At 45.9% G+C, this 24,623-nt stretch overlaps 2 protein-coding genes and 1 long non-coding RNA gene across 3 annotated transcripts in view; 2 read left to right on the forward strand and 1 right to left on the reverse strand.

Moving 5' to 3' along the window:
* Positions 1 to 3,810, reverse strand: part of LOC122899924 — a 17,168-nt gene extending 13,358 nt beyond the window's left edge. Inside the window, exon 1 of the long non-coding RNA XR_006383158.1 lies at positions 3,760 to 3,810. This is a non-coding gene — a long non-coding RNA (uncharacterized LOC122899924). The remainder of the gene's footprint in view (positions 1 to 3,759) is intronic.
* Positions 3,278 to 22,566, forward strand: NSUN4 (NOP2/Sun RNA methyltransferase 4). The gene is given in 7 exon segments (XM_044238141.1): positions 3,278 to 3,663; positions 3,666 to 3,998; positions 8,050 to 8,387; positions 13,336 to 13,490; positions 16,635 to 16,795; positions 19,197 to 19,321; positions 20,132 to 22,566. Coding segments are annotated over 7 exon segments (1,614 nt in total). The 5' UTR covers positions 3,278 to 3,438; the 3' UTR covers positions 20,409 to 22,566.
* On the forward strand, positions 4,423 to 7,248 carry LOC122899919 (sperm head and tail associated protein-like). The gene has a single exon (XM_044238136.1). The coding sequence runs from the start codon at positions 4,441 to 4,443 to the stop codon at positions 7,162 to 7,164; it is 2,724 nt and encodes a 907-aa protein (XP_044094071.1). The 5' UTR covers positions 4,423 to 4,440; the 3' UTR covers positions 7,165 to 7,248.
* Positions 22,567 to 24,623: the final 2,057 nt, after the last annotated feature.

Consider the following 24,623-nt stretch of genomic DNA (forward strand, 5'->3'; position numbering starts at 1 on the left):
GATCTCAGGGTCATGAGTTCAAGCCCTATGTTGGGTGAAGAGATTTCTAAACACAAATAAAAACTTAAAAAAAATACCCCTCTCTTTTCAATCTATCTATCTATCTATCTGTGTGAGGATGGATTTTCTACATATACTTCCACTAGAACAACAATGAGAATCTAACTTTCTATTAAGCCAGACATTAATTTGCCAGAGACTTGTAAAATAATGAATCTGTAACTGTTCTGACTAAATTTCTTTTAGAAAACTCTGTTTTTCATAAAGACATCTATATTAACATGCAATGGATTTACTATTGTTATTTTTAATGAATATTAAAAATTTTTGCTTTCATTTCTAATCTGGCAAATATTGATAGATGAAACAAATAAAAATTAATAATTCTTAATTTTTAAGAATGTAAAGGGGGGGTTTCTGGGTGGGTCAGTTGGTTAAGCATCTGCCTTGGTCTCAGGTCGTGATCCCAGGCATAGGGCTCCCTGCTCAGTGAGGAGTCTGCCTCTCCCTCTCCCTCAGCCCCTCCACCTCCTACCCGCTCATGCTCTCTCTCTCTCAAGTAAATTAAAATCTTGAAAAAAAAATTTTTTTAAGATTGTAAAGGGGTCCCAAGACCAAAATTTTGAGAATGACTGATATAGTCCAACCCTCTCTCTCTTGATCCCTTATTTTATAGATGGGCAAAATGAGGAGGCTGGGGGTTGGGAGGGGATGGTGATTGTGGTCCTGACATTCCATATTTGGTATAAACCTTTGAGAACAGGTATTCTGGGACACCTCCTGTTTAGGGTATTTGAGCTGTTCTCTGGATCCTTATCTGGATTTTAATATTATGAGCAGTTCTTTTTTTCATTTCCTTTTCTTCCCTCTTTCCTTTCCTTTCTTTTCTTTCTTCCTCTCTTTCTCTTTTCTTTCTTTCTCTTTCTTTTTATTTCCATCTTTATTTCGGTGCAAAAAGGTGTTTTTATTATAGCATGGGGACAGTACTGGTGGGGAGAAAGAGCTGCCATGAACTTTTTTTTAAAAAGCCTTTTCTCTATGCACGTATCTCCCTCCATCTCTTACAACTGCTAGGTCCCTGTACAAACTTCTCATCTTTCACTCACTCATTCATTCAATCAATATTTATTGAGACCCAAATATGTGCCATCCACAGTCCTACGTGCTGATAATTCAACAATGAATAAACGAAATCCTTAATTTTTAAAATCTTATATTCTAGTAAGGGGAAAAACAGTAAGAAAAGTTGTCCAGAACTTGTAAATGGGCAGAAGAGAATTATTGGGGGCTCCTTCACCACAGCGCTAAGGTATACCTTTTATAGATTTTATATTGACCAGGCTACTCCAGAACTTTGTAGGGGTAAAGGTAAACTTGTAAAAAACCAATGGTGGGCGCCTGGGTGGCTCAGGGGGTTAAGCCGCTGCCTTCGGCTCAGGTCATGATCTCAGGGTCCTGGGATCGAGTCCCGCATCGGGCTCTCTGCTCAGCGGGGAGCCTGCTTCCTCCTCTCTCTCTGCCTGCCACTCTGCCTACTTGTGATCTCTCTCTGTCAAATAAATAAATAAAATCTTAAAAAAAAAAATAGAAAACCAATGGCAATGCAAATGATTCCCAGCCATGGTAATGTAATTGAATTTTGATCAGTGGAGATGGAACTGATTTCTATGTCATAGAAGCAATAATCCCAAACATCACAGTTTATTACTTAATAAGATATTAATGTTTTTGCAACTATTAGCAAATTCATTTCAGTATTCCTTTTGCTGATAACCTAAATCTCTGAAACTCAAAGTTTCATTTGAACAAGTCTTACCATCTAACTGGTTCCCTCATTATTTATGAAAATAACGGAGGAAGAGTTTATTATGATGAATAAAATCTTTGGCATGTGTTCATTTTATCTTTGTATAAGAATTATGCTTCAAATCTTTTGAAAATTATAGTTTAGCAGACTGTGTGAAAAAATACATATAATAATAAAGGAGGTTAAGAGGACAGCTGTTTACTGGTGGTGTAGCATGTACTAGTTGAAATAGATGGGGCCAATCAATCAAGAAGTCCTGTAATTCCCTCTGAATTGTAATTGGAATCAATCCTTTTCTATCTTCACTGACACTACACCAATCCAGAACTACTCTCATCTGATCTCCCTGACCTAATCCTATTTACTCCAATCATCTACTGTTTTCTTTTTTTAGTGATAAACACAAGATTCTACTTGTGATATTTAAGGTTTTGGTAACTACTCCTGTAAATGTGGAAATAAAGGTGTATGTTTTTCACTGGAACTTTACAACTCACACTAAGAATAATACAGTTTGAGGGGCGCCTGGGAGGCTCAGTCGTTCAGCCTTTGTCTTAGGCTCAAGTCATGATTCCATGGTACTGCTCAGGACCTTCCCGTGCCGCAGGAAGCCTGCTTTCTTCCTCTCCCACTCTCCCTGCTTGTGTTCCCTCTCTCACTATTTCTCTCCCTGTCAAATAAATAAATCTTTAAAAAAAAAAAAGAGTTTATTTATTTATTTGAGAGAGAGAGAGAGCACAAGCAGGGAAAGGGCCAGAGGGAGAAGCAGACTCCCTGATGAGCAGGAAGCCCAATGGGGGATTCCATCCCAGGACTCCAGGATCATGACCTGAGCCAAAAAGGCAGTCGCTTAACCAAGTGAGCCACCCAGATGCCCCCAAATAAATAAAATCTCAAAAAAAAAAAAAAAAAAAAGAATACAGTTTGAGCAAAGGTTAAACATTCCCTCATTCATATGTGGCTTTGACATTTCACAATCCATAAAATACGGTAAATGCTCAAGTGCTACAAGGGTTCTTCACTACTTCTCATTTTCTATGGCACCGAAGAGATTGCTGTCTTAAAATTCACACTTGGCTTCATCACTCCTGTAACTCCAGTAAAAGTGTACCCAAATTTCCTGCCTTCTGAAAGCGGTATGACTCTTTGATGAGTTTGAGATAGTGGCTGATTACTTTTGAATACTTAAGCTCCACTGGCTGAAAGCTCACATCTGTACTTCTGACTCAGTACCTAGAGATAAGAGGTCCCCACCACCCCCTCCTTGGGCGCTAGCAACTTGTTGGAGGAGCTTATAGATCTCAGGAGACCCGTTTCTCACTAGATCACTGGTTTATTATTAACGGATATAACATAGGGCAGTCAGATGGAAGAGATGCATAGTGCAAGGTATAGATAGGGAAAGGACACGGGGCTTCCATGCGCTCTCCTAGCCCTTCGGTATATTCACCAACCGGTAACCTCCCAGATGATCATTTTTAAAAACACCTATTTGATCATATCCTTCCCTTCTAATTGGCTCCCTATGGTGGAGTCAACTTTTGTGGCGCCTACAGCTTACACAATTCGAGGGCCCTCTTTAAGAAAAACAATACAATATTAAGGACAGGGCCTTGGAAGGGGCATTGCAAATGACAGGTTCTGAAACTTCAAGAATGTAGTTAGTTAGCTTCTCTACAAATCGCCTCAGCCCACAAATCTGTCCTCGTTTTTTCTCCACCTTAGACTCTTTCTCCGTGCAACTTCTGGTTGAAAGGTCCTTCCCGCCCCTTTTTGCCTGGCTAACTCTTTCAGTACTCAACTGCCCGCTCCTAGTCCTCTCTTATCCCCCAACTGGATTAGAGGCCTTTACGGAGTCTCTCTCCCAATGCTCCAGGCATTGGCATCTCTTTCTGTGCCAGCGGTTGCTCTTTCCCAACACCCACAGATTCCCGGCGGGGCGGGGTTTGCACCTGTTTTACAAAGGTGGGCTGAGTCCCGGAAGAGAGACCGCCGCAGTTCCCTCCTCTTTTCACCCCGATTGGCGCCACCATCTCTCCGGAACCCGCGAGTCCGCCGTCGCGGTTCCGGTCGGAATTACTCCGCGGCGCACGCTGATATGGCTGCGCTGGTTGTGAGAAGCGCTCGGGACGTGCTGAAGCGTGCACACCTCGCGACCATCCCGCGGAGACATCGACATAAGAAGAAATGGGTAAGGTCCGGCCGTTGGCCCAGGAGGAAACAACGACAGCGGCCTTTTGCCGGGAAACTTGTTCAGCCCCGCACTTCCACCCCTCGGACTGGTTGGCAACTCCGGGGCCGCTGGAACGCCTTCGGCCTCTTTTCCCCGCCCCTCAGGGGGCGTCATAGGCTCCTCCCTTTCACGTTTGTTACGTTTTCTCTTCTATCCGCCCTTTTGTTTCGTCACAAGGCTTGGGTGGTCGCTCGCGTAATGTCTGAGCCCTCCCGACTCCGCCCCTCTAAGTTACGTCATCACCACCGCCCACATTCTTTGAGTTATGTCACCGCCCCTTGTTCCCCGGCTCTCGGTTACCTTCCCCTTGGCCCCCACTACCCCTTCCACTTCCCCTCCTCCCTCTCCCCTCCCTCCCTCCCCTTTTCCCTACCCCGTTTCCCTCTATCTCCCTCCCTCCATGACCTCTTCTCCGCCTTTCCTCTTAGAACTTTCAGCCCGGCCACCCTCACCTCTCGAAAAATGTTTTAGCGACAGCCCCTATCTTTCTGGGTCTTCGCCGCCCTCCGGGAAAGGATTCAACCCCATCCTCACCCTCGAGCTGCCTCTCGCGCCCAGGAAAGGTTACAGTGATCACCCTGACCACGCTCCTGGCCTTTCCCCAAACCCAGGCAAAGTGTGTAGCGACTCCCCTCTCCCCCTGGAGTCTCCCAACTTCTCCAGAGACCCATTCTGTGGTCTCACCTGTAGGCCTGGAATTTCTTCCCTAATCGCCACGCCCCCCTCGCTACCCCCACCTCCTCCCTCCCCACCTCCACAGCCTCCCCTGCGCCCCGGGAGATGTTCTTTTGAACCCTGTTCTCCGCTCCTTGGAAGGCCTTTCTGCCGCGAGCCTATCCTCTCGTGTTCGCCCCCTTCGAGCCCTTGTTTTGATCGGTTCAGCCTTCTGGGGTCACCCCCTGTTCGTCCACGGAGCCCTTATTGCAGCTGGATCAGTCCCCCGAGAATACCGCGTCCCTGTCCCCGAAGCCCTTGCATTGACGAGCAGACTTACCTCTGCTATTGTGGTGGATACCCTTCAGCCCTGGTAACTAGCCCGGGGACTTCCCCTTCTCTCGCTCATCGGCCCTTGAGAACCAGTCCTGTGACTTCTCCTGTGCTCCCTCATGGGCCTTTGGAAACTGGCCACATGATTTCATCTTCCATTACTCCTGGGTCCCAGGGAACTTGCCCCATCACTTCACCTACTCTTACTCATAGGCCCCTGGGAACTGCCCTCGTTATTTCACCTCCTCTTGCTCACCGGGCGGTGGAAATTAGATCTGTAGTTTCCCCACCCCTTTCTCACAGGGTTTTGGAAACTGGGCCCGTGATCTCCCCTCTGCTCTGTCCCTGGTCTTCAGGCAGAAGTTACAATGACCCTCCACCTTCCCCAACATCTTCCGCACTCACTGACAGCTTTTGCCATAGCCTACTTAAGCCTCCAGACCCTTGTGAACCTAAACCACAGCTTGACCTGCCCCTTGGAAAAAATTGCTGTGGCTCCCCACTTTCTTCTCAGGCAGACAAATCTGTCTCTCCCAGCTCACCTCAGGAGGGCTCTTTTCACTATTCCCACATTTCTCAAGAGACCCACATACCTGCCCCTGGGAGCCCGTGTTGTGCCCTCCGCCTGCCTGCTCGGAGTACTTGTTCTCCTTGCTCACCTCAGTCCCAGGCTCCCGTGAAGCCTTGCTTTGAGTCCATTTTCACCTGGGAGACTGGTGGGAACTCTTGCCTCTTTGTAGAGCCAGGCACTGCGATTTCTTGTCCTCCCTGCCCCAAGGAACCACCTCTTTCCCTATCCTCTCATTGTCCTTATTCTGTCTTCTCCTTCCCTTCACCCCTGAGCAACCAGTTTATATCTCCACCCCAGTCACCCCCCCGCAGAAGCTATAACGAACCCCCTCTTCCTACCCCAGCTGGCCCACAAGTGAAGTCCCCCAAATCCGCAGAGTTAAAACAACCACGTGCTCTCCACAGATGTCGCTCCCTGATCATCCCTCTCCAGCACACTACTCTTGACCTCCCCAGACCCCCTAAGGCCTGTGCCTCTCCTCCACCTCCCTCCCACCCTTCTGGTCCTTCTTGTACGGTGACATCCTTTACCACTTGCTCAAATCCCTGCCCTAAAGAACTTCCCCAAAGAACTCCCTTACCTACTGTGATCCCTAGAACTCTTAAACCTGTTCTCCCCACTTGTCTTCCCCTTCGCCTTCCTTTTTGTCCCGTTCCACCCAGTAGTTGCGTTCAGAGCACCTCCTGCGGACTTCCTGTAGGACCCCCGTGTAGTACCCATATATATTCTGTGGTTCCCCCGACCTCTGATCCTTGCCCACTCCTTGGTCCCCCTCAGTGTCATAAACTGACCATGGTGCCCCCCTGTGGCATCTTTAGCGCTCCCAGGGGCCCACCCCAACCTCATCGCCAGCCTGTGCCACCTCCCTGTTCCACCCACATCTATTCTTTTATCCCATTGCGAACACCCTTTGATCCTCAAAGTTTACCCATTGCCCCCCAAGCCCGGGGCCATCCTATGGCCTGTGATACTATGCCCTGTGGCCTCCATGTCTACTCTGTCGCTCCTCGAGGCTGCTGCAAAGAGCCCCCCAAGGTTCCCTATAGTTGTCCTTTGCCTTCGACGAAGAATTCCAGCTGTAGCACTGATCTCAGCTGTAGTTCAGCTATTGCTATCAGTGAGTGCCAGAGTAGTGACAACCAGAGCAAAAATACCCACCAAGGCAGAAATCGGAGCCAGGCTGAGAATACCCACCACCCCAGAAGAAGTAGAAGTCAAAGCAAGAGTCTCCGTCCTCAAAGAAGTCAGAGCCGGAATGGGAGTCCCAGTAGCAAGAGAAGTCGGAGCCCGAGCAGTAGTCCCCACCAAAGCCCAAGTCAGGATAAGAGCGAGGGTCTTCAATGTAGTGGAAATCAGGGCCAGAGTGAGAGTTCTCAACGGAGCAAAGGCCAGGGCATGGGCAAGAGTACCCTCCATGACAAAAGTCAGAGTGGAAATAAGAGTCCTCGCCACGGCAAAAGGCGGGGCCGCAGCAAAAGTCCCCACCAGAGCAGGAGCCGGAGCAAGAGTCCTCGCCCTGCCAAAAGTCATGGTCGGAACAAGAGTCCCCGCCGTAACAAGAAATGAGGGCCAGAGGAAGATTTCTGCCCAAACCAAAATACGGGCCAGAGCGAAATGAACAGACAGTAATACGACTAGCCCAAGAGGACTAGTAATAGCCCAAGTGAGGGTCCTGGCTGTGGCAACATGGACAGAACTGAGGACCCCTCAGACGACGTCTTCATTTTCCTTTTAATCTGTTTATGCTCTGCAAGCCCAAATCCCGTCTCTCTCTGCTCCCCCCATAGAAGTCCCCATTTTGGTTTACACCACAAGGTTTCTAGGAGTCCTCCTTGTCCCACCTTCCTAGGCTCTAGGAACTCTCCCCCAATGACCCTCAACTCTGTGATTCTCAGCATTATGGTGTCAGTCACTGCATGACCTTAGGTAAGTTACCTTTCTCTCCATCAAATGTGGAAGGTTGATATCTTTTGTATCCCACTGAGCTGTCTGCCTTTTTTGGAGCTCACATAAGCTAGGAGACAAGAAAGTGCTTTAGAGGATGGAAATGGCTGTTCAAGAAGAAAGCATCTTTTGTTTTTAAGGTTGAGGCTTCCCCCAGGGCCTTCATAGTTTCTTCCAGCCTTCTCTCCTCAAGAGTCCTATCCTGAGCTCCCATTCTCTTAAGTTCTTACTCCCAGCCCTCAAGGATTCCCCCTTTCTTAGTGACCCACCCGCGTATGCCGTTGTGAGAACTGCAGCTTGCTTTCTCACAGCCTGAGATAGAAAGGCCTGCTCCCTAATAATTTTCTCTTTCATACTTCTTTTCTGGATGGCAGAGGCAGGATGCAAACACAGGAGTGGATAGTGGCTGGATCCATGTTTGCTGCAGGGCTCTGAGCTATTGGTGAGGTCAGGTGGTAGGGGAGAGGCAAGTCTGGAAGATCAATAAGCCCGTTCTTTTTCTTTCAGGCTGCCACAGAACCAAAATTTCCTGCCACTCAACTGGCTCTGCAGAATTTTGACATGACCTACAGTGTGCAATTTGGTGATCTCTGGCCATCCATCCGGGTCAGTCTCCTTTCAGAGCAGAAGTATGGTGCACTGGTCAATAACTTTGCCGCCTGGGATCATGTGAGTGATGAGCTGGAGCAACTGAGGGCCAGGGACTTTGTGAAGGAAGCCATCTCCCACAGGGAGCTGGAGCCTCAGGGTGACCAAACTCCAACTCCAGCCTCTGAGGCCTACAGCCCGAACCTTCGATGCTTCACTTTTGCCAGAGGGGATGTCAGTCGGTTCCCTCCCGCCAGGTAGGATCTGGGGCTGTCCTGAGTGTGCTGGAAGTCGACAGAAAGAGACCCAGCTCTTGTCTTGTTTCATAAGGATCATAATATTGCTGATATTTATTGAGTGCTAGGTGTTTCTTTAAGTGTTGTATGTGCATTATCTCCTTTTGTTCTGCCAGCAGCCCTCTGAGGTAGGTAATATTATTTCTCTTTTCCATTTGAGGAGACAGATGCAGAGAAGTTAAGGCACTTGCTTGCTTTAGGTCCCTGAGATAGCAGGTTGGTACGGCTCATGCTTAGATCTAGGCAGTTTGACCCCAGAACCTGCTCTGCTGCACCCTATGGAAGACAGCCATCTCTAACTTGCACACTTACTGTACACTCTGCAGTTAAATTGTGTATTTTTTTACAACTGCCTTCTCATTTTGCCCTCATAGCCACCCATCCAGGTGAGGACAAGTAACCTCCTGATACAAGACAACGAGTGAGACTTACCTAGGGACACAAAAGTTAGTTCCAGAGGGGTTGGTGGTGAGGGGACTTCTGGTCTTCTTATCCTGTGCTCAGCTGAAGCTCTCATGGAGCAGTTTGTCTTCCTAGTGAGGAAGACAACAATTAAGAAATTATTTATAATTGTGATAAGTGCTCCAAAGAAAAAGTACAAGATGCTATGAAGTTTTATAATTAGGAGCTCTAACCCAGTCTTTTCTGAGGAAATGAAATTTAAGCTAAGACCTGAGAATGAGTAGGAATTAAAGCTGGTGGCATGGGGATGGGGATGGGAGGCTATAGAAGCTGGCAAAAGCCAGGCTTTGTAGGTCTTCTAGGCCATTTGGGATTTTGTACTTTTTCTCTAAAAGAAAGGAGGAGCCGTGAAAAGTTTTAAGGTGGGGAATGACATGCTCAGATTTGGATTTTTAAAATTCTGGCTGCTGTGTGGAAAACTGATTGGAGAGGGGCAAGTCCGTGAATGACATATGAAATGGGGATGTAAATTAGGAAGCTTTTGCAATGGTTCTAGTTACTGGCTTGAGGGAAGGCTGCATGCTTAGGAAAACTAGGAGGTAAGGGTAGACGAGTATGTGGTGAGGGGGGCATGTGTGGGAATCTTGAATGCTAGGAAGCTACAGGTTGGGAGAAGGGGAATCTTTTTATTATTATTAACATATAATGAATTATTTATCTCAGGGCTACAGGTCTGTAATTCATCAGTCTTACACAATTCACAGTGCTCACCGTAGCACATACCCTCCCCAGTATCCATCACCCAGCCACCCCATCCCTCCCACCCTCCTCCACTCCAGCAACCTTCAGTTTGTTTCCTGCAATTAAGAGTCTGTTGTGGTCTGTTGCCCTCTCTGGTTTCTTCCCATTTCATTTTTTCCTCTCTTCCCCCATAATCCTCTGCTTCTTTTCTCAAATTTCACAAATCAGTGAGATCATGTGATGATTTTCTTTCTCAGATTGATTTATTTCGCTTAGTGTAGTACCCTCTAGTTCCATTCATGTCACTGCAAATGACAAGATTTCAATCTTTTGATGACTGCATAATATTCCATTGTATATATATACCATATTTTCTGTATCCATTCATCTGTTGATGGACATCTAGGCTCTTTCCATAGTTTGGCTGTTGTGGACATTGCCGCTATAAACTTTGGGGTGCACATGTCTGGAAGAAGGGGATTTTGATGGCCTAGGGTTGCTTCTGAATGGCTGGACTTTCCAGGGCTGGATGGCTTCAGACCATGTACCCTATAGTCCATGTTGTGGTAAATTGCCAAGATCTGTTCTAGAGAACCACTGGAAAGGGTTTCTGAGTAGGGGAAAGGAAATAATGTACAGTGGTTATAAGCATAGGCTTTGGAGTCAGGAAAACCTAGATTTGGAATTTGTCTTCATCACTTATTAGACATGTAGCTTTGGATAACTGACTCTTGGTTTCCTTACTGGAAACTCATCTGGAAAATAATGGCACCGATACTCTAGCTCATATTCGGCTACTGTTCTAAGCACTTAACTTCTATTAATTCCTTTAAACCTCACAATAATCCTATCTGGTAGGCACCCTTTTTTTTTTTTTTTTAAGATTTTATTTATTGATCCGACAGAGAGAGATCACAAGTAGGCAGAGAGGCAGGCAGAGAGAGAGAGGAGGAAGCAGGCTCCCCACCAAGCAGAGAGCCTGATGTGGGGCTTGATCCCAGGACCCTGAGATCATGACCTGAGCCGAAGGCAGAGGCTTTAACCCACTAAACCACCCAGGCGCCCCCCCACCTTTTTAAAAAGATTTTATTTATTTGACAGAGATCACGAGTAGGCAGAGAGGCAGGCAGAGAGAGAGGAGGAAGCAGGCTCCCCACCGAGCAGAGAGCCCCATGTGGGGCTCAATCCCAGGACCCTGGGATTATGATCTGAGCCGAAGGCAGAGGCTTTAACCCACTGAGCCACCCAGGCGCCCCTGGTAGGCACTCTTATTACAGATGAGGACATTGCTGCACAGAGAAGTTGAATAATTTGCTGAAGGCACACAGTTGTTGAGCAGCTACGCTGGATTTGAGATTCAGATGGTCTGGCTCTGGAATCTGTGTTCTTCTGCCTCACAGGTTCCTAGTGAGGACTAAGTTAAGTGATGGATCTGAGACACTAGTACAGCACCTACAGTATAGCACTCACAAACAGTACCTCTTGTTGCTGGTATTCTCATCAAAGTTATGCTTCAGGAAGATCATGTTAGTAAATTGAAGTGGGAGGGAGATAGATTGAGGCAGGATTGGAGATCAGTTTGGAGGCATTGGTTTTAGGCAGAACCATGGTCACAGCACCTGTGGTTTACCAAGTTGCCTGAGGTGCTTGGCTTCTACCCAGAGAGGTTTGGGTTTCCTTCTTGTCTTGATAGACTCCGTATAAATCAAGGGAGCCCTAATCTCTTAGGAGGTCAAAGATGTATTTAGGGAGTCCAGGAATTTCCTGAAAAACTGTTGTGGCCCCCCCTTTTTTTGGGAAAGAGGGACTTTAGCTTTCATCAGATTTCAAAAATTGTCTGTGAACCAAAAAAAGGTTGAGTGATGCTTCCAAAAGGAAGGAACTGATAAGAATAGGTTTCTTAGACCTGTGCTAGTGTGACAGGAATTTTGTGCTTTTCTCAGATTTCTTATCATTCTCTTCCATGAGGCATGAGGCGCACAATTTCAGGGACAATCCAAGTGTGATTTGACTTTGAAAATATCCCATCATAGTCTGAGCTTACTTGTGAAGGTGTCACAACCTCAAGCCTGGGGACGTAGCTCTTATAGTGGACCCTCAGTGGTGCCTTATCTCTTGTCTTGTCGCATTTTTCTTCCAGAGCCTTCCTGTCAGGGCAGGTTTCTGTCTCCTTGAATCTGTCTCCAGTGGCTGAGCTGTGTCTCAGGCAGGAGAGTGGCTTATGACAACCCGCCTGGGAGTGAGGAGTCCTGTGACCATTAGGTTGCTATCTGTTGTCCCTCTGTCTCTACTCATACGGTTCCTGCCTGTCTTCATGCCTTGGACTCTTATCACAGCCTTCTCACTGGTGTCTATTTCTAATTTGTTCTTTCTAGCCTGCCTAGCTTTCTAAAACTCTATTCAGATGATCATGTGCCTTTCTTTACAGACTTTGGTAATTGCCTCCCTGTTACAGTCCAGACTCCTTAAAATAGGGTTTAAGGCTTTTTATAACCTGGCCTCTGTTTTTCAACTTCAATTTCTTTCACCTTGTATTTCTACTACACCAGATTTCTCATCGTTTTTGAAAGGAGCTATGAGTTTGCCTCCTTCCATGCCTTTGCTTGTTCTTCTTTCTGCTCTTGGAATGCTTGTTTCTTCCTCCCTTCCTCCCTTCTTCCCCTTTCTTACCTAATGAGGGCTTATTTCTTCATCAGGCCTGACTCAGGTAACTGTGAGAGGCACAATTGATGGCCTTCTTCTCTAAACCCACGAAGCATTTTGTGTCTTAATATGTGATCCAATAAGACTGAGTTCCTCCTATATGCCAGGTGGTGTTTCATGTGCTGGGGTTATTATAGTGAACAAAGTCTCTGCCTTCATTCTAAAGAGGGAGAGGGAGGAGAGTGCATACACTTACACACACACACACACACACCTGTATAGGTAAAGTGAACAACAAGTGTTTCAAAGAAAAGTACTGTCACATAGAGAGGTAATGGGAGTAAGGGGTGCTATTTTTAGACAGAGTAGTCAGGGAATGCCAGTGCCTCTCTGATGAGATAACTTTTTTGTGGAGAGAACTTTAAGGAGAGACTGAAAAAAATGAGGAATCAAATCAGGGCTGTTTGGGAAGAGTTTTGCGGGCAGAAAGTAGAGCAGCTATAAAAGCCTTAGACTGGGGTGTGCCTGGCTTAATTAAGGCAGGGCAAGATGGCTAGCTTGGCTGGATTGGAGTGAATTGATCTGTGGGTTGGTTTTTGTTTTTTTGGGTTTTTTTTTTTAGATTTTATTTTTAAGTGATCTCTGTACCCAGTGTGGGGCTCAAACCAACAACTCCGGAAGCACCTCGGCTGCTCAGTTGGTTGGGCCACTGGCTCTTGGCTTCTTGGGGTCCTGGCATTGGGCCCCACATCTGGCTCCGCACTCAGCACCAGTCAGCTTGTCCCTCTCCCTCCCACCTTGCTTCTCCCCCCAACACCCTAACACATGCACTCTCTATTTCTCTCTAATAAATAAATAAAATCCTTAAAACAACAAAAAACTCCACAACCCTAAGATCAAGAGTTGCATGCTCTACTACCTGAGCCAGCCAGACACCCCTCGATCTGTGTTTTCAGGGTCCCTCTGGCTGCAGTGGGGATGAATGAGTGAGGGAGAGGGTCTGAGAAATGAATTTTTGCGGAGTAGAACTCAGTAGCCCCTAAGGGCATGGACTTGGTGGCCTTGACTTCCACTGGGTCTCCTGACTTGGTATTAGACTCTCAGGTGGTCTCCTCTCTTCTAGGCTTGGCAGCCTGGGTGTCATGGACTACTATCTGATGGATGCTGCTTCCTTGCTGCCTGTCCTGGCCCTTGGCCTCCAGCCCGGCGACACTGTGCTTGACCTATGTGCAGCGCCCGGGGGAAAGACACTAGCACTGCTTCAGACTGGCTGTTGCCGTAAGTCAGAGGGCTGGTGCCTCGGGGTGGGAGGGGTCCCTACCTCACCCAGCCAGGGACCTCCCGAATAGGCTGGGCTCTATGGTCCCAGGGTCAAAGAGGGTATAGTGCTCGCTTGCTAAGGTGGTATATTTTTGTTTGCAGTTTTCTCCTCTTTTCCTCTGTCAGTTGGCCAAGAAAGGTTGCTGAGCTGAGCAAGGTCTGTGAAGGTAGATTGAAGCAGGGCCCTGATCAACCTACACATGACACCTTCATTCCTCTGTATCTGTTTACTTTCGTCTCTAAGATTAAGTTCATTTTCTTCATCTGTCAACAAAAGCAGTAAGATCTGGTTTCAGCCTCCCTTTATAGCTTTAGGTCATTCTTCCCCAGAATGTGCTCCAGCCACATTCTGCTACTCAGTGTTATTTGAATCAGCCTCCATCTTTTGTTCATGTTGCATTTTCTGTCTAGAATACCCTCCACCCTATCCCAGCTAGCCTGCCTGTAGCCTTTGAGCTTTCAAGCCTCAGCTCAAATGTGCCACCTCCTGGAAGTCTTCCCTCCTGACCTCTGCAAAGTGATGCCTGTCTCCTTATGCTCCCGTGTGGTGGGTTTCACCCTTGCAACTGTTAGCACTGTTAGCCTTGCATCAGAGCTTTACCTGGTATGCATCTTCTCCCTCTCCAAGAGTGAACTCCTGGGCGACAGGCCCAAGTCTTATTCATCTCATACTGCAGCCCCTGGCTCAGGCCATGTGCACTGGAAGTGTTCTTTTCAGCTATCTACTGGCTGACATCCCACCTTTATTTATTTATTTTTTTAAAAAGACTTATTTTTTTATTTGACAGACAGAGATCACAAGTAGGCAGAGAGGCAGGCAGAGAGAGAGGGGGAAGCAGGCTCCCCACTGAGCAGAGAGCCTGGTGTGGGGCTCAATCCCAGGACCCTGAGATCATGGCCTGAGCTGAAGGCAGAGGCTTAACCCATTCAGCCACCCAGGCACCCTGACATCCCATCTTTTAAAAGATGGTGTTTTTTCCATGGAGACCTGAGAAATATCCAGACAAGGGCTGTTGTTTTTCCACTCATGCTGGAGGTCAGCCAGGCTCCTCTTGCCTTATGCCCTAGCTTTTTTGGGGGGTGCTGACCCCTTCTCTTCTAGTTCTTGTCAGCCAACTTGCACAGTTTGGGTTGGCTTCCAGCCTCATGGTCAGCCCTGTGGGTGATTGCAAGGTACCACATTTGACCTTACCTTCTGGAAGTACAGAGGGAAAGGAGAAATAGTGTTGATATGGTTTAATGAGTCCAGTGCAGGAGGTTCCAGCCTCTGTGCCAGGCTGTGCTGATCTGCCTGAGTGCTACGGGAATCCTTGAGAAAGGGGATGAGTAAGGTGGGGTTACTTGGAAGAGGAGGAACTTGCACTAAGAGGAAGGAGAAGAGCTGAGGAGAAGTCATTGAGAGTTGTTCTTCTAAGGTGTACTAAATTACCAGCACCTTGTTCCCATCCCAACTCCTTATCCAAGGGAGTCCTTCTTCCCAGTGGAAGAAGGAAACTTGGAGTTTCTCTAGTTTAGCCCTCCTCCTATTTTAGGGAAGGGGAAGTTGAATCCTGAGGAAAATAAATAATTTAACTTTTATCCAAGTTGGAGATAGAGCCCGAACTGGAACCCAGCTTTTCTGTTCTCGGTTCATGTCTTTCTGCAAATTCCTCCTGAGCAGAGAATCCAATTTTTACTTCTTTAAGTGCCCTCAAAAATTGAGACTCTATGTCTTTGTGGGAACACTAAGCTCATTCATGGTAGTGATCGCTCCCATAAGGTATAAGGTATGTACTCTAGTTTTTCACCATTGTTTCTGACTTTCCCTTTCACTTCTTGACTCTGAGGCCAGGTATCAATCACCATTTATCATCAAGCTTGCGGTAATGTTTATTCTTACAGGAGAGCCAAGAGCAAATTGAACTATTTCTTGAACTTTGTGTTTGTCACAAAAGGGAAAGTGAAAGTGAAAGATAGATGGTGAATCAGTTAGGATTAGGTTTGGTCATATACAATAGAAAATGACTGGGGGCGCCTGGGTGGCTCAGTGGGTTAAAGTCTCTGCCTTCGGCTCAGGTCATGATCCCAGGGTCCTGGGATCGAGCCCCGCGTTGGGCTCTCTGCTCGGCAGGGAGGCTGCTTCCTCCTCTTTCTCTGCCTGTCTCTCTGCCTCCTTGTGATCTCTGTCTGTCAAATAAATAAATAAAATCTTTAAAACAAAACAAAACCAAAAACAATAGAAAATGACTGGCTTAAAGAAGAAAAGTTTTTCTCTCTTATATAAGAGAGCTGGGACATAGGCAATCCAGGGGTGGTATGGAGTCTCCACAATCATCAGGGACTTGGGCTCCCTCCTTCTTTTTGCAGCCTATTTTATTTCTGGCTTCCCTTCTCAGGATTGCTTCATGGTCCAGGATGGCTGCTAGAACTCCAGTTATCACATTCAGATTCAAGGCAGGAAGAAAAGATGTGGTAAAAGGGGCACACCAAATAGTGTTACCTTCTTTTAAACATCTTCTCATAAGTCCCACACCATAATTATGCCTACAATTCATTGACTTAGTCCTAACTTAGTTTTAGAAGGAGGCTGAAAAATAGGGCACATTGCTCCCCTTTCCCTCAGATAAAATTGGGAGTTCTATTACTAAGGAATGAGGAAAATAAATTTTGGTAAATGTGTAGTATCTGCCAAAGATGGAGAGAGAGAGACATTTCAGAAAAGCAGGAGAGGGCATACTTATTTAGAAATATTCATACTTGGTCTGCTTTATTTATTTATTTACATATCCTTTCTGGCCTGGGTTTGTGATTGCCTTTACAGCTCCTCCTCAAGAGTGTCTAGTACTGTGCTCTATACATAATAAATATTTCTACTCCACTTGCCTCTGCCTCTGGGGTCTGCATTGATTGGCTATGCCCAAGAATTAGTCTGACTCTCCATTAGCACCATTGCTGGTGGGATGTTTTGTTGGGGCATGGCCTTGGAGTTTCTTTATTCTCACAGGTATAAACTATCCCTACTACCCATAGCCACTTAAAGATTCAGTGCAATCCCTATCAAGGTTCCAATGACCTTTTTTTCCAGAATTAGGAAAAACAATGCTAAAATTTATATTCCCACAGGCAATCTCGCTGCCAATGATCTGTCCACTTCTCGAACAGGCAGACTTCAGAGGGTCCTTCACAGCTATGTGCCTCAAAATATCAGGGATAGAAATCGAGTTCGAGTCACCTCATGGGATGGCAGGAAGTGGGGAGAACTGGAGGGGGACACCTATGATCGGGTGAGTGATTCCTGACCTGAGACATTCATCTAGCCAAATCTGGTCTCCCTATTCCAGCTCCAGACCCTCAGCAGGTAGGGTCCAGTCCTCCATATTTGAGGATGGAGAGCCATTTCTGGACCTGGCCCGCTCTCCATGGGTGATTGGGAGAACACAGCTATCTGCACAATTGTTGGTAATATCTTCATTAGAGATAATTAGCAGGAAAGAGGTTGAACCTGACTGATTGGGAAAAGAGTTAGTAGACTCTCAACTCACTTGGTTGCTCAGAAACTCTGATTAAAATGAGTATGAATAAGCTAATTTATTTTTGAATATTAATATAGCACATAGTGCAAAATTCAGAAGGTACAAAAGGGTATTTAGTGAGAGGTATCCTTCACTTTTACTCCTGTCTCAGGGCTGTCTCCTTCCTCTCCCTACAGATGACCATTGTTTATATTTTCTTCTGTATCCTTTAAGATGTATCCTTTGTGGATATACAAATACAAATTGTGTGGTTCTTTTTTTTTTTTTTTAAGACAGCGTATGCATGTGTGCATGTGAGCAGGGCAAGGGGCAGAGGGAGAGAGAGAATCTCAAGCAGATTTCACACTCAGCCCAGAACCTGATGCAGGGCTCAATCTCACGACCTTGAGATCATCATGGCCTGAGCCAAAATCAAAAGTTGGATGCCCAACCGACTGAGCCACCCAGGTGCCCCAATGTGTGTGTATTTTTGAAAAAAGGAGTGGTGGTATATTATTCTCACTGTTTGGTCTTTGTAGTTTTTTCATTTAATAATGTACCCTGGGGTACAATCCTTTTCAGTTTTATGCTTTTTAAGTATCATTGCTAGATAAGTTTATATGCATCTAAGATTGGACAGAGGGTACTAAATCTTAACTCTCTGTGGAGGTTACATCGGCTTCGTTTCTACTGGTAATGCAGAAGAGTACTGTGTTCTCAAATCCTGTCACCACTCGTGTTACTAGATGTTTTGGGTTTTGCCAAACTGATAAGCATCTAATTTACATTCTCTTATTATGAATGATGTTGAAAGTCATTTCCTGTTTTAAAGTTTTTTGCATTTTCTTTTAATTGGCATATTCTAAAGGTATTTATTAAAACATATACTTCTAAAAATATAAAAAATATATAGCTATTGTCTCTCTGTTATCATCTGACTCGTTGATCTAATCTGTCCAGTTCTCACCAGTCTGGTTCAACCACTCTAAGAAATTGAAAGACCAAGTCGTACAGAATCTTGGCTAGGCTTAAGAGTCCTGCTTCTTCTTATTTTTTTCTTTTTTAAATTAACATATAATGTATTATTTGCCCCAGGGGTACGGGTCTGTGAATCATCAGGCTTACACATTTCACAGCACTCACCGTAGCACATACCTTCCCCAATGTCCATAACCCAGCCACCCTATCCCTCCCCCATCAGCCCCCCAGCAACCCTGAGGCCTGCTTCTTGCCTGTGTTTCTGCTTTACTAAAATGCAAGATGTCTTCCATAGCTGATTTTTTTGGAAATGTAAATATAGGACTTTTTCTTTTGTCTTAATTTTTGTTTTCGTCTCTTGTGCCTAGCACAGAGTATAGGCTCATAATGAATGCGTGAATGATTTTATATTTATTACTTTAAAGCTTTTCCACATTGGATATGTTTCAGAAAAAAATAATTTTGAATCCTGATCCTGTTATTCAATCTATCAGCTACCTTCTGGGCATTCTATCACCTGTAAATAGGATGTTTCATTCAAATAGCTAAGGACAGAGGCAAGGACAGAGCCCTAAAGCATGAAAGACTTCTTTTAGGAGCACCTGGCTGGCTCAGTTGATAGAACACAGCATTTTTATTTATTAATTAATTTATTTATTTGACAGAGAGAGAGAGAGGGAACACAAGCGGGGGGAGTGGGAGAGGGAGAAGCAGGCTTCCCCCTGAGCAGGGAGCCTGATGTGGGGCTGATCCCAGGACCCTGGGATTATGAACTGAGTTGAAGGCAGAAGCTTTCTGAGCCACCCAGGCACCCTGGAACACAGGATTCTTGATTTCAGTGTTGTAGGTTCGAGCCCCATGTTGGGGGTAGTAGTTACTTAAAAATAAAATCTTGGAAAGGAAATGGAAGCCATCTTTCTAGGTCAGTATCAGTTATTTAATTATAGTTATTTGGGTATTGGCTTTTCTTTTTGACCAGCCATGAGTAGACCTAAATATACTGTTTTCCCACTCATTATTTCACAGCTGTCTACCAGGTGAAAATGAGAAGCTTTGTCTGTTACTCTGCAATGGAAGGATGGGCAGAGAGAGCACTGTGGGAAGCCTCTCAGGGCTAGGGCCTAGGGGAGGGAGCCTATAAGGAGCTCTAATACTGTACTAATACTCTAATACTGTACCCTGTACTGCTGTGCAGGTGCTGGTGGATGTGCCCTGTACCACAGACCGCCACTCCCTTCATGAGGAGGAGAACAATATCTTTAAGCGGTCGAGGAAGAAGGAGCGGCAGATGTTGCCTATGCTTCAGTTGCAGCTGCTCGCGTGAGTAACAGATTTACAGAAACTCGGGACTTTGTGCCACAGTGCTCCGGGGGGCTGGTCACCTGGGGGATTGGAAGTTCTTGCCACAACCATCACCCACAGAAGGGCCTTCTGACTGAAGAATACCTGGAAGAGACAGACATGATAGGAGGGTCCTTTGGAGCATGAAAAGCCTATGCGGTAGGACACACATGGGGTGGGTTGCACAAATTCACTACGTTACCTTACCTCCATGCTAGTCCCATTCCCAGTGAGTAGCACAAGCTTGAAAGCTTGAAAAAGTGACTAACGTCAAGGGTTTGTAGGGCTGGTAAGGGCTCAGTACATAGCTAGCATCAGAGTTTGGACCATAGGAACACCTGGGTGGCTCAGTCAGTTGGGCATCTGCCTTTGGCTCAGGGCATGATCCCAGGGTCCTGAGATTGAGTGCCACATCAGGTTGCTGGCTTGACGGGAAGCCTACTTCTCCCTCTGCCTGCCACTCCCCTTGTTTGTGTGCTCACTCGCTCTCTCTGACAAATAAATAAATCTCAAAAAAAAAAAAAAAAAAAAAAAGAGAAGGAGTTTGGACCGTAACCAGAGTCAGAGTTCAGGAGATTGCTTCCAGAGGAGAGCCCATGGAGTAAGGCTGGGTTGTTCTCTGCTTTGAGAAAGACTCTTCCAGTGGTATCTCTGTGGAAGGGACTTGAGAAGCTAACACAGCTGCCCAACCCTCAGTAGACTCCGCTATCCATGCTTCCAGCTCCCCCTGTTGTCCTTCTGCTTCTGAGAAGCTCAGTAGTCACTGCTTTTCTCTGTTTCTTGTTTCAGGGCTGGACTGCTTGCCACCAAGCCAGGAGGCCATGTTGTCTATTCTACCTGCTCGCTCTCGCACTTACAGAACGAATATGTAGTGCAAGGCACCGTTGAGTTCCTGGCCAATCAGTACAGCATCAAGGTTCAGGTGGAAGACCTGAGTCACTTCCGAAAGCTTTTCATGGACACATTTTCTTTCTTCCCATCCTGTCAGGTTGGGGAGCTGGTAATCCCAAACCTCTTGGCCAATTTTGGGCCCATGTACTTTTGCAAAATGTGTAGACTGACATAGCATCACCCTGTTCCCCAAGTCCTGGTGTAGGAAGGTAAAGGGTATACTCCCATGGAGGCACCAGAAACTGAGACCAGTGGCAAAGATGCACTCTGGGTCCTGTCTCCATCCTGTTCAAGTCTTTCTATAGACAGTTTTCAGCATTAGAAAGTAGGAGTTTTTCTGTCCTGCTGTCCAGTTGTGGCGCATGAGCAGGTTCCTAACTCCCTTATTATACCTCCTCCCATTTCTAAGCCTATGCTAAAAGTTCCTGCTCCATTAAGAGCTTAGGGGAGGAGGCAGTGAGCAGGTCTACACTTTCAGCTGTAGACTTGGGAAGAAGCATTTAGCCAATAAAACTGTTGACGCTCCATTGAGCTGAGGCTGTAGTTGGGGCCTCCTGTCAGCGCGAGTCTTCTTAGTGCCATTTGTACCAGCTCCTGTTACTGAGCACCGGCTCCTAGGGCCCAACGCCCAGGAACTCAGCCTGGTGGCAGACCTCTGGTTACAGAGCACCTCTCACACTGGAAGTGACTTCTGTGTGTGATCAGTCTTTAGCAACCGATGGGCCCAAACAGACTTCTGTAGTTCCATAGTTCAGCTGGCCCATGATCTAATTTAAGGAACTAGCAACTCTCAATGGTAAGCCAATCATGATAATCTGCTTACATGCACCAAGAAAGCTCTCCAGAGCTGCCCATTCCTTCTGCGGTCCACAGCTCTGCTGCCCCGTGTGGCTGGGGAAGCTGCTGACGCCCCAGGGCTGTGATCCTCTGCTGTGTGTTTCTGCCCTGTTCATTCATGTAGCAAGCGTTTCTGGAGCTCCCATCTGACAGGTAGCCAGGGAGCTGTTAGAGGCGGAGTGGTATATGGGACTGTGGGCCGTGAGACTCCTCTTCCTCCTCCTCGGGAACTCTCCTCCTTTTGCTTTCTGAGCACACAGGCAGGCATCTCCTGATATCTTTTTCTGTTATGTTATGCTTTTTTTTTTTTAAATTCCTGATCTGTGGCTGAGCTCTGGTTCCAGTGGTTTGGCCCAGCCCCAAATCCCTCAGAGCTCTTCCCCAGCAGCACAGGGCCACCCTTCCCCCACGGATGTGAAGGTTATATTCACGGATGTGAAGGTTATATTCACGGATGCGAAGGTTACATTAAAGGTCAGCAATATTACATCATTGCTGACTGCATGCTAATTATGTTGTCTTTGTAACTCAGCATAAGGAAGGTAATCCCTCAATGGCAGGGATATTAAAAATTGCTTATGATCACTTGCAAAATACTGCTTTTTTTAATTAAAAATTTTTTTTCTGAAAAACTGGTCTTTTGGCAGAAAAGGGAGCATAATTTTAGAATACTCATCTTCTTGGTGCCTCCCACTTTCTTTATCCCTCCTCTTCCTCTTTCTGTCACTCATTTTGTTCTTTATGCCTTTCCTACTGATCCTTGTTTTGGTATTAGAGGTGTCAGCAGAGAAGGATTTTGAATAAGTTTAAGGCTTTTCTCCTCTTGGGACTTGCATTGTAACTGAGGGCCCTGAAAGATCTTTCAGACTCAAAGTCACGTGGAACTAGGAAGATGGAGCTCCAGGGAGTAGGACTCTAATTAGCCTCCATATGTGGTATGTGGCCCCTGCCCGCTGTTTACTCTCAGTACTGGCTGAGGCTGGGAGGCGTCGGATCCCTGGGTTTCTGCCCTTGGCCTCCCGGGTATCCAGCCTGGTGCTGACAGAATGCTAAGCAGTGCTAATTCAAGAAGAGATTGGGTCTCCTGCCCCTGGGGCTCCAGTCCATTTGGGGACAGACTGACTCAGGTTGGAAAAGAAAGAACTAGTTTTGAAAATAGTTGATTATCTCCTATGATTGAGCATTTACTTACCCTACAGCCCAGTTATTCCAATACTGGGGATAAATCCAGAAGGACACCGGAAGATCTGTACAAGAATGTTCATAGCAATCCCAAAAGGAAATGCAAATGGCCATGAGCAGCAGAGTGGACAAATTAACTGGAATATTCACACAATGGGAGATTATATGACTGTCAGATGAACCCCAGTGACACATAACAATATGGATAAATCTTTATAATATTAAATGAAAAAAAGTTCAGTCCCAAAAGATTAAATGTAGCATGATGCCCCTAAAAAAAGAAAAAGGAAAACTTATTAAAATTTGTTATTATTTACATACAATATAATTAATCAATTTTAAATGTACTGTTTAATGAATTTTGACAATTATAATATCACCAGGACACCTGGGTGGCTCAGTGGGTTAAAGCCTCTGCCTTAGGCTCAGGTCATGATCCCAGGGTCCTGGGATAGAGTCCCTCATGGGGATCTCTGCTCAACAGGGAGCCTTCTTCCCCCTCTCTCTCTCTGCCTGTCAAATAAATAAATAAATAAAATCTGAAAATAATATAATCACCATCACTATCAAAATACAGAAAATAATTCTGTCTTCTAAAAAACTTCCCTGGGACACCTGGGTAGCTCAGTCAGTTGTGTGTGCCTTCAGCTCAGGTCATGATCCCAGAGTCCTGGGATCGAGTCCTGTGTTGGGCTCCCTGTTTCTTGGGGAGCCTGCTTCTCCCTCTCCCACTCCCTCTGCTGTGTTCCCTCTCTCTGCTGTGTCTCTTTCTCTGTCAAATAAATAAAGTCTTTTTTTTTTTAATTTTTTTAAAGATTTTATTTGTTTATTTGACAGAGAAAGATCACAAGTAGGCAGAGAGGCAGGCAGAGAGAGAGGAAGGGAAGCAGGCTCCCAGGACCCTGAGATCATGACCTGAGCCGAAAGCAGCGGCTCAACCCATTGAGCCACCCAGGCGCCTGATAAATAAAGTCTTTAAAAAAAAAAACAAAGCTTCCTTATGTTCCTTTGAACGTCCCCCTTCCCCCATCCTTGGTCCCAGGAAATCAGTGCTTCCTTTCACTATAATTTAGCCTATTCTAGAAGTCCTAATGTGCCATTTAAAGTCTGAAGCTCCCCTGATGGCTCCCAAGGTCACTTTCTTTACTTGTTTACTTATGGTGAATAAGTAAACCTCCTTCTTTACTAATGGTCTATAACTGGCCTACCTGTGTCTGGCTTGATTTCATGGCCAGAGTAGCCTAAAACCTAGAATTTGAGCTCTCTCAAAGCCAAGATTCCTTACAAAGATCATGGTGATTCAAACAAAAGAATGCTTTGTTCCACATCCTTGCTAATACTTGGTATTCTAAGTTTTTAAAACTATATTCCAGTGAGTGTGTCTGAGTATCTCATTGTGGTTTTAATTTGTATCTATCTCATGTTTTAGAGTTAAACGCAACTAAGAATTTAAAAACATTTTTAGGGACGCCTGGGTGGCTCAGTTGGTTAAGCAGCTGCCTTCGGCTCAGGTCATGATCCCAGGGTCCTGGGATCGAGTCCCACATCGGGCTCCTTGCTCGGCAGGGAGCCTGCTTCTCCCTCTGCCTCTGCCTGCCTCTTTGCCTGCCTGTGCTCGCTCGCTCTCTCTCCCTCTGTCTCTGGCAAATAAATAAATAAAATCTTTAAAAAAAAAATAAAAACATTTTTAATGAACACATACGCCATGAAACTGTGTAATAAGGACGGAAGGGTTCTCACCATGGGATTCAGGATAATGGTTCCCACAGGTATGGGGACAGGATGGAGCTGGAGGAAACATAGTTAGATTAGGTTATTGTCAATTAAATTAGTAAAAAGCTATTTATAGAAGTATGTTGTACATGATAAAAATGATTAAAATGTGTCGTAAAAAGGATTATGATTAATCCAATTTTGTGCACATGATGACGAAAAAATAGAGGGTAGAAAACCAGCTCCCAAAGTATAAGAGTGCCAAATGTGGCTTGATATGGGCTGTGGGAGGGGCTATATCTGGAGACCTGGAAGCTTAGCAGTGTTGCCTCAGTCTTCCTGTGGCTTCCCCTTTCTGTGTGGCCTCCAATAGCCCATCCTTCACAGAGGACCAAGTGTTGGGGCAGCTGTGGGGTCACATTGGAGAGATGGCTTGAGTCTGTGGTTTTCACCTTGTGAGGGGCAGGAGTCATAAATCTGTCTGAGAGATTGGTAAAAGCTTTGGCATTCTCAGGGGAAAAATGCTTTTTACACGTAGTCTCAGGGGTTTGGGCACTCCCTAAAGACCATCCGCAAACCCCAAGTTAAAAACCTTTAGAAAAAAAAAACCCACCAAAAACTTTGGATTAGAAGGGCTCAGGATTTGAGGGTCTTTAGA

The sequence above is a fragment of the Neovison vison genome, chromosome 2 (genome assembly GCF_020171115.1).
Source record: "Neovison vison isolate M4711 chromosome 2, ASM_NN_V1, whole genome shotgun sequence".
NCBI classification, from domain to species: Eukaryota; Metazoa; Chordata; class Mammalia; order Carnivora; family Mustelidae; genus Neogale; species Neogale vison.